At 42.3% G+C, this 9801-nt stretch overlaps 1 protein-coding gene across 1 annotated transcript; it reads right to left on the bottom strand.

The window, feature by feature from the left end:
* Positions 1-449: 449 nt before the first annotated feature.
* Positions 450-9429, bottom strand: CYP1B1 (cytochrome P450 family 1 subfamily B member 1; the record flags this gene model as incomplete). The annotated part of the gene is made up of 3 exons (XM_083376173.1): positions 450-1056; positions 4794-5822; positions 9392-9429. The coding sequence occupies 3 exons, from the start codon at positions 9427-9429 to the stop codon at positions 450-452; spliced, it is 1674 nt and encodes a 557-aa protein (XP_083232299.1).
* Between the last annotated feature and the right edge of the window lie 372 nt (positions 9430-9801).

Here is a 9801-nt window from a genome sequence, read left to right as displayed (position 1 = left end):
CTGATGGTAGGTACTATTTTATAATCTATTGATTATTAATTGGTCTTCAACATTAAAATATTTTTTCTGGATAGGATGTTAAGAGAAATCTACCCCTCCCCAGGAAAAATTAAAACACAAGGAAAATACAGAAGGGGAACTGTGTAATGAGGGAATTGTGCAGATGGCCAGTAAAAAGATAAGTGAACAAAGTATAGGAATGCCACAGTGTAAATAGGGAAGTTTCTAGTGATTAAATTCACACTATGGAGAATGGTTGGCAAGATTTGCTGAGGTAAGAAAAACATCAGTTTGCAAATCACAATATGCTTATTCATACATTGTCTTACTTCGTATCTTGATAGCAGTTCTCCAGAATGCATTGTATTTCTAAGGGCTTCATTTAAAAAAAGAGAGAGAAGAAATACCATCCTTATACAGCATTACAGACAACATTCAAACCTGAGCATTCATGTATTAAACAAGCAATTTTCAGATGCATTTTCTGCCTGAAGTCCCTGGACAGCATTATCCAGCAAATCCATGCTATCTCGAAGTGTGACACTGAGTGTAAATGGCTTTGGTTTAACAGTCAAGCCATAGGTGAAGTCCATCTTAGAATCTTCCTTTGGATTAGCACTGAAATTGCACTGGTGGACCAAGACAGCAGTAAAGAGAAAGAGTTGTACTTTGGATAACTCCTCCCCAATGCACCTTCGTTTGCCCACTGAAAAAATCAGCACGCTGCTAGCAAGGTCCTTGTTCAGGAATCCATTCTCATCCAGGAACCTTGCTGGATTGAAAACGTCTGGAGCAGGCCATTTCCCTGGGTCATGGTTCACTGACCACTGATTGATGAAGACCACTGTGTCTTTGGGTATGTGGTAGCCCATCAAGATGGTATCGGCTGTGGTGGAATGAGGAATGGTAACAGGCACAAAGCTGCTGAAGCGCATAGATTCATATAGGAAAGCCATGACAGAAGGCAAACGGGGTTGATCCTCAGCACAGGGCAAGCGGTTTCGGCCAACAACTTTGTCTATTTCTTCTTGCAGCTTAGTTTGCACTTCTGGATACCTGGTTAAAAACATCAGCAGCAGCTGTTTTTAAAATGCTTCCCTCAATTCTCTGAAAGCAAATATTATCTAGGCAAACCTATGCTACTAAGAAAACAAGAAGACAGTATCAGGTGAGGGGGCACAAGTGGCAGGAAAAGAGAATATATATATATATATATATATATATATATATATATATATATATATATATATAGAGAGAGAGAGAGAGAGAGAGAGAGAGAGAGAGAGACTAGAGAGACAGACAGAGAAAGAGATAGATAGATATAGATAGATATAGATAGATAAATCTCTTGTGACTATGTGTTTTCCCTTGCAAATGCAATTCTGATGTTCAGCAATTGGGCCTTGACATTTTGGAGATGCTTGTCAAGCATTTTTTTACTTTGTATAAGTATCTTGCTAAAAGGACTCACACATATATTCTCTTTCTTTCATGTTCGTTTTCCCAAATGAGTAGAAAATTTGTATCATTCTCCAATAGTTTTACAGATGGACAAATATATTATGTTGAAAATCATGGCATTTAAGGAACTGACCAACCACTCTCTTCCCAACAATTTTATACAATTCTAACAGATAATAGGCAAGTTAAAGAAAAGATAACCAAACATTTATTCTTTAAATCAGGGCCTGCTGTAATATTTTGATTGAATTTGACTGAAACAGGACTCATAACTTATAAACTCCTACTTTGCCTACTGAAAGTTTATTCTTTAGATTTTTATCCTACCTTTATTACTTTATAACAAGTAAGGTGGCAAACACACCTAGCACCCCTTCCTTCTCCTATTTTACCCACAACAACCCTGTGAGGTGGACTAAAAGTGACTGGCCCAAGGTGCCCAGCCAGCTTTCATCTTCACATTGATAAAATTTCTTCTGTCGACTGCAAAAAAATCACAACACTTGGATCCACAAATATACTATGCTGATACATTATGAACTCCCAGGTTCTTGGAAAGAACTCGATGCATATGAAGGCCAACAGCAGGTTAAAAACTGGCAGCTATGACTCTACATTGTTGTGAACATATAATAATAATGCCCACTAGAAATCCAGACTCTTGAACAAAACTGAACAAAATGAAAAAGTACTTACTTAAGATCTGTCATCATTATGCTTATTTTTAATACGAACTCTGATTATAATCAGTTGTGAAGATGTTGAGAGTTTCTCTTATGATCTTCTTGATAATTTTATACTGCCATGTATCCATCTGGAGGGGCAGTATTTAAATTAAAAATATACATTAAAAGATGCAAGAGATTTATTTGTCATCTACTCAGAGCATTACAATCGTCAGTTGGTTTTTCTTAACCAAACCGAAGATCTGACACTACTGTTGTGGATATCAAGCGGATGTTGAATTTAACTACGGCAGTAAGACTTTTAGTAGGGCAATATTGGAAGAAGGAAGAACTGCCGATTATAGAAGAATGGACTGTAAAAGTTTCCAATTTGGAGGATATGGCAAAGATTTTAATGTACTTGAAAGACTATTTGCAACAGAGAGATACTGTGGAGTAAATATGGGACTAAAAAGTATTATCCAGTATTTGAATAATTATTGATGTGATATTTATACTGTTTGGAGTTAATTTATATGAGTTAAAGTGCGATAGTTTTAATAGTTTATGATTGTTTGCATAAGGTAGATTATGATTGTTTGTATTCTTATACCCTGTACTTAGCTCTGGGAAGTCGGGGAGGGGGGAGGGGGAAGGGAGGGAGGGGCTGGGGAGGGTTGGGAAGTGGGAAGGGGGTGGGGGGGTTTGTGTTTTGTTTGTTAAAAATAAAATGTATTGTAAAACTTTTTAAATAAAAAAAGATCTGTCATCATTATGCTTATTTTTAATACGAACTCTGGTTATAATCAGTTGTGAAGATGTTGAGAGTTTTGAGGATTATTATTTCTAAGTCTTCTGATTTTCTCTCATGATCTTCTTGATAATTTTATACTGCCATGTATCCATCTGGAGGGGCAGTATTTAAATTAAAAATATACATTAAAATATGCAAGAGGTTTATTTGTCATCTACTCAGAGCATTACAATCGTCAGTTGGTTTTTCTTAACCAAACCGAAGATCCAAGGAAGAGCTATTATTTGTTTCAAAAAAAAAACAACGATCTAGAGAATATAAGTTTCATTGGAGATTCGTATTAATGAAGAGCAAACCGTGGAAAATCCATTCTTTTTCCTGACTTGATAACCTGATAACTGCAAAGGTCCATGTTTCAAACAGAAATTATCAGTAACTCATAACCTTTTCTTTCTACAATCTGGCGAGGGAGAGAGAGATGCAAACAAACAACATTCATTAAAAATAATTGCCACCTAAGCAGCTGAAATATTTATCATCCAAGATTATATCAGCCTGCAACAGTGTTGACTAATATTAAATTGCTTAATTTGCTTACAATACTGAAATATGCTCCGGTACATGTGAAGGTATAAAAAGCTGGTTTAAATTATGAATCCTTGGCCACTTTGATCTAAGGGGGAGACTGAGAGTTCTAGTCCTGCCTTGGGTATGAAAGCCAGCTGGGTAACTTCTGTGTCTCAGCCCAATCCACCCCACAGGGTTGCTGTTGTGGAGAAAATAGGAAGAGGAATATGTGATGGATATGTTTGCCACCTTGAGTTATTTGTAAAAATAATAAAGACGGGATACAAACAAACAAACAAATAAATAAGTCTAGTCTTTTGCTTTCACAAATGGGGCTCTGTTCCTCCATGAGATAAAATTCTACTAGGAGAGGGGATAGGAAGGAGGCAGCATTTGCCCATGTTTCTTTTGTCCCCATTCCCCCCTCCCCACATTTGTTCCAAATAATTCAGAAATCCTAAGACTATCTGAGCAGGTGGTGTGGAAATAAATGGGAAACTTAAGTTTTTGCTTAGCACCAGTGCAGGTTAGATGTCAGAGACCATCGTGCAAATTTGTGTAATATCACCCCCCTCTTTTTTTAAAAAAAAATTGCATAACCTTGCAAGGCTGCAAAATCTCTCAAAATGTCAGTCTTCTTACTAAATTGTCAGCAGCTTTTTGGGCTGTCTTGAATTCAGAGTTTAGCTCAAATTTAGACACCACAGGGAAGATATACTTAATGCATGTTTACAAGATATAGGTAAAGGTAAAGGTTCCCCCGCACATACGTGCTAGTCGTTTCCAACTCTAGGGGCCGGTGCTCATCTCCGTTTCAAAGCCGAAGAGCCAGCGCTTGTCCGAGGACGTCTCCGTGGTCATGTGGCCGGCATGACTAGACGCCAAAGGCGCACGGAACGCTGTTACCTTCCCACCGAGGGTGGTCCCTATTTTTCTACTTGCATTTTTATGTGCTTTCGAACTGCTAGGTTGGCAGAAGCTGGGACGAGTAACAGGTGGTCACTCTGTTACGCGGCACGGGCACCCGCCAAACTGCCAACCTTCTGATCGACAAGCTCAGCGTTGCAACCCACTGAGCCACCGCGTCCCTTTTACAAGATATAGTGGTGTCCAAATCGGGATCATGGTTGGGATTGTGGGCATGAATCGTGGCCCTAACGCATTCAAAGAGGATAAAACTCGATTTTTAATTTTTATTTTTGACTGCTTTCATAGATTTTAGACTTTAGACCAGCTCAGTTATGTCCCCTGGAGCGGTTTTTATTGATCTTTCTTATATTGGTCCCTAACATTTCTAGCCGCGCCCAATAGCTCCTCCGGTCTTCCTCTCCCGCCAATCAGCTCACCTGATGAGGAAGATCAAGAGCCACTGCAGGGCGGTAGAGAGGGTGTCCTGGCTGGCGCCGAAGATGTCCGTGACGGTGGCCGGCACGTGCTCCAGAGGCAAGCCCGGCTGCGTTTGCTGGAGGCGGATGAAGGCGTCCATCAGGTCGCGTAAGGGATCTCCCGGGCGGAGGCTGTTCCGATGCCACAGAAACTTCTGGCGGACGAAGCCGTAGAACTCCTGATTGAGGGCGCGGAAAGCGCGGTAGGCCGAGCGCACCGGGTTGGGAAAGCGCTGCAGCCAGGGCAGCACGTCGACCACGCTGCCGGCGCCCACCGTGCGCCCGAACTGCTCGTTCCGACCCACCAGCCGCCGAAACTCGACGTCAGCGTGGCTGTAGCGGCTGCCGAAACAAAGCGCGCTCATGACGTTAGCCACGGCCACCCCCAGGCTCCCGGACGGATCGACGAAGGCGCCGCCGGCGCAAGCGCTCACCAGGAGCCTCACCGCAGTGCGCGCCTCGGCCAGCAAGGGCCGCTCCAGGAGGCGGCGCGCCGAGAAAGCGCGCAAGGTCGAGTGCGCCAAGCGCCTCTGCAGTTTCCACAGCTCGGAGTAGCCGCCGAAGGCCAAGCTCCGTCCGCCGGATACCAGCTGGAAGGAAGGGAAAGGAGGCCTGCCCGCGAAGGCGGCCCCTTGGCGGATGAGGGCCTCGCGGATGGCGCGCTCGCCGCTCAACACTACCACCGGCCATCTGCCCAGGCGCAGCTGGAACACGCTGCCGTAGGTGGCCGCCAGGCGTCCGAAAGCTAGGTGAGGGGCGCGGCCCAGTTGAGCTGCGTTGCCCAGAAGGGGCCACGGGAAAGGGCCCGGCGGTTCCAGCCTCCTCCGTCGCCGCCACTCCAAAGCCAGAAATTTCACCGCCTGCCAGGCGAGCAGCAGCGAGAGGAGCAGGAGCAGCAAGCCTCGCATTGGCGGCACGCCGGCCCGGAGCGTTTCTGCCAGCCCGCGAGGGCGCGCGCTGCGGAGAAAAGAGGCTGCCTTAGGAGCGCTTCTTGGGGGGGGGGGGGTTTGTCAAAACTTAAGATGTATTGCAGTGTTTCCCAACCTTAGGAACTTGAAGATGCGTGGACTTCAACTCCCAGAATTCCCCAGCCAGCTATGCTGGCTGGGGAATTCTGGGAGTTGAAGTCCACGCATCTTCAAGTTCCTAAGGTTGGGAAACGCTGATGTATTGCACCAGTGGTTTTCGGTGCCCGCTTGCAAATGCGTAACGTTTAGTGGTGCCAGATACGGGTTGCGACATGATTACATCGCCTTAAAAATAATTGACTCCGCTTTGTGCGCTTGATCTATCTGTATCCCAGAGAATTTCCCCCCTCCTCTCCCCTCCCCGTGGGAAGGTTCTCAGACTCTGAAGTTTAGAGTAAGGAGTCCACAAGACAGAATATAATTAAGAGACTGTTAATAAACTGAAACATGTTGGCTTTCAATTATGTGTTGTATGTTTCCAAAATCTATAATCCCACTCTTGCATTTTTCTGGTCGGTTGCATTAGTAGTTATGGGTACTTAATAATGACTCAGCCTTCCATCCTTCCGAGGTAGGTAAAATGAGGACCCAGATTGTTGGGGGCAATTAAGCTGACTTTGTAATAATGCCGCTTGGGGGGGTGTGTGTGTGAAAGCCCTAATAAGTAGGCATATACATAGAATGAAGGTTACTGCTAAGCTTGTAAGCCGCCTTGAGTCTTCGGAGAAGGGCGGGATATAAATGGAATTAAAATAAAAATAAAAAAATAAAGATGGGCTGGGGCCTCCATGGGTGGAGGGGAATGGTGCCCAAAAGGTCAAGGTGGGTCCAACATTTATCAAAAGGGGTGAGGCTTCAATTGCACAGTAATAGCTGCCATCCTGATTTTTTGGATCATCACCACTACCCATGCCACAGAAAGAGGCTGGCTTATATGTGAGATTTGTGAATTTCTGTTTGGCTGTAGGAAGTGACTTTTCTTTCAGGTGCACAGGGCAAAATGCACTGGGTATCTTAACTAAAAAGCTTTAGTTCTTACTACAGCTTCATAAGAGCAACTCACTTGCATGCTGAAGAATTTGTGCTCTAAAAATCTAAAACTTTCCAGAAGGACAAGTGATACTTAAGTGATACTTAAGGGATTTAACAGAGATACACACTATCTATATGGAGTAACATTCAACCATAGTGGAGGAGAACCACTGACTTTTAGAGCAGAGATTTCCAGGCAAAGTTTCCATTTTAGATTTCCAGTTCCATAGAGTTCTACCAGAAAGTTAAAAGTTCAAGAACACTTTATAGGAGCTTATGTAGTGTTGAAGTGAGAATTTTCATATTTGTGCTACTCGATAAGCCACATCAGATAGAAAACAATAAAAAATACATAGCAGGAACAGGAAGATCTGAAGTTACTAGAGACAGTATCTTCATGTATAACAGCGAATTGCATCATCAACCAAAAGAAATCCTTCAGTGAAAAAGAAGCATCTGGACAGGATTTGATGTATGTTTATATTAAAAGGTTCTCTTCTCTGGGATCACATCACAAAATGAGAGCATCTCCTAAAGGGCTGAGTTCTCACAACATGCTACAGTTCATTTCATTTATTCCTTGAGTTTGCATAACAAGCTGAAACAAACTATGCTACATGAATTGCATAGTAAACTACAAACTAGTCAATAACTTTTTAGTCTAGTTAAGATGTATGGCTTCTACTACAAAAGTAATTTCATTGAACTTGGGGATTCTACTAAGCTTGAATCATTACTAAATCTCTGTTCTAACTTGCTAATTTCAAAATAAATCAATCTTATTAAACAATAGATGATAGCAAACTACTTCCCTTCTCCCCCAAAATTAATGCCACTGGTTTGAACTAATCCGAGCTGCTGTGTATGCAAAGTGTCTTGCAGGTTTTGTTTATGGTCATGACTTAGTGTCTTAGGATAAAGTGTAATGTTTCCAAGACCACCCACAATTGGGGATTTGGCTGTGAATCCAAACAGCATTGTATCTATATTGCTTGTTGGCTCTTCATTTTCTTAACAAAAAAAGGTTGAGATGGATAAAAAAAATCAAGATAATCCTTAGGAAAGCATGGGGCTACATGTCTCAACTGCAAAAATACCACAAGATTATTAGATAGAGCAGAGAGAGACAGAAAATGCTGAGCATTGCAATCTAGTGGTTTTCCAGATTTTTGCAGGCCAAACCTGCAAAATCTAGCTATATGAGATGTAGGTGAAGAACAGGGTAAACTACATATTCCCACACATTTCTGATTTATTGAGTGTAATAAAAATTTATATGTTTTACCTGTCTTCTTAAATTAGCTCATGCAATTAACTTGAGTAAAAATATCCTGATATGCAACCCAATTTAACCCATATAGTTGAAGACAAAAACCACTGTTCCAATAGGATTTAGTCCTAAGTGAATCCACAAATATTTGAAAAAAGCACCCATTAACTTCAATAGAACTCTGAAAGAAGCACCCATTGATTTCAATAGAACTTTTTTTCCCCATGTCACTGGTGAAGGATGCATCCTTTTATCTTGATAGTAACCACTGGAGTTAATTGTTACATTCAAACTGATGTGAATAACTGTAACTTGGCAGTAACTGTTCAGCTGGATTTCCTCTCATCAGACAAAATGAACAAGGAATCCAACAATCCAGTCACTGAAAACAGAGGATGTAAGAGGATTATTCAGAAGTCTAATCAATAGTCGATGAAGCATACTTGTACATAAAAATGGGGAATTCAGCCACTTGGCAATATTTGGTGATGCACTGATCCACACTAGCCAACCATGATTTGGGTCAGTGTAGTTGTATAGTTACAGAAAATGGGTTAACCATAAAAAAAACAAACCACCCTGACGGTTAATGGCAAACCACTGTCAGAACAGAGTTAGAGTAAGAATCAGGTATTAGTTTCCAAGTTAAAGATGTGGAATATCTCAAGGTTTTGATGGCCATCCTAAGGTCAACTTTTTAAGAAACTGCTGACTGTAAATCACATGGAATATTAGGACCTAAATTCCATTTAAAAAAAAAAGATTTTTAAATTGCCATTGTAAATGCAAAATTTGTAACTCAAACACACTGGAAGACAACAGGCAGTTTAAGATTTCTAAGGAATACATGTTAACAGCTTTAGTTGCTATGGAGAAAAGGATTTGAAAGTTCTCTCGACATATTGCGAAAGGGACCTCTTTGCCTGGTTAAAAAAAAGATTAAAGACTTTTCCTCCAATGGTATTATACCATAATGAAAGAAGACACCTGTATTTTGGAAAACTCTGCCAAGCTTGTACTTGATACCTTAATGACTGGTTCTAATTTCTATTTGAACAAATTAATTTTGCTTTAGTGTATACTTCTGGTTTTTATTCCACTTTGTAAGCCGCCTCGAGTATTGGAATAATCAGAAAGTAAACAAACAAACAGCCTGGCTCATTTGGTGTTGCGTGGGTGGATCATCATCGCCACGACTTTATTACAAGCTGACGTTAACCACAAAAGAACCTTAACCAACCCGTCCTAAAACTCAAGGAGATGGAGCTCTTTTCCATCTCAGGACTAACCTGTTAATTAACGCTTCTCCCAGATCTCTCTGGGTCATAATGCCTCCGTCCCACGCTTGAGCTGTGCGCACAAGTGGTTGCAGTTCACGCGCTTGAGAAGGAGAGCAGCTCAAGACCGCTGTCCGGGGCTGAGGCTGCCGGCGATCTACGCTGCTGCTGTTGCTGCCGCCGCCTGTGAGAGACCCTGATCGGGGAAGGAGTCGGCTGGTGTGCTTTGAGTTGCACCGGCCGCTCAGCTTAGCTCTGCGCCCGGCAAAACCTCTTGCGCTGCCGCTGCAGAGAAAGGTGAGGCAGGGAGAGAGAGAGAGAGAGAGAGAGAGAGAGAGAGAGAGAGAGAGAGAGAGAGAGAGAGAGAGAGAGAGAGAGAGAGAGAGAGAGAGAGAGAGAGAGAGAGAGAGAGAGAGAGAGAG

This window comes from Vipera ursinii, assembly GCF_947247035.1.
Source record: "Vipera ursinii genome assembly, chromosome: 1".
Taxonomy (NCBI): Eukaryota; Metazoa; Chordata; class Lepidosauria; order Squamata; family Viperidae; genus Vipera; species Vipera ursinii.
The sequence above is the reverse complement of the archived record's forward strand: the minus strand, read 5'-3'. Positions and strand labels throughout refer to the sequence as shown.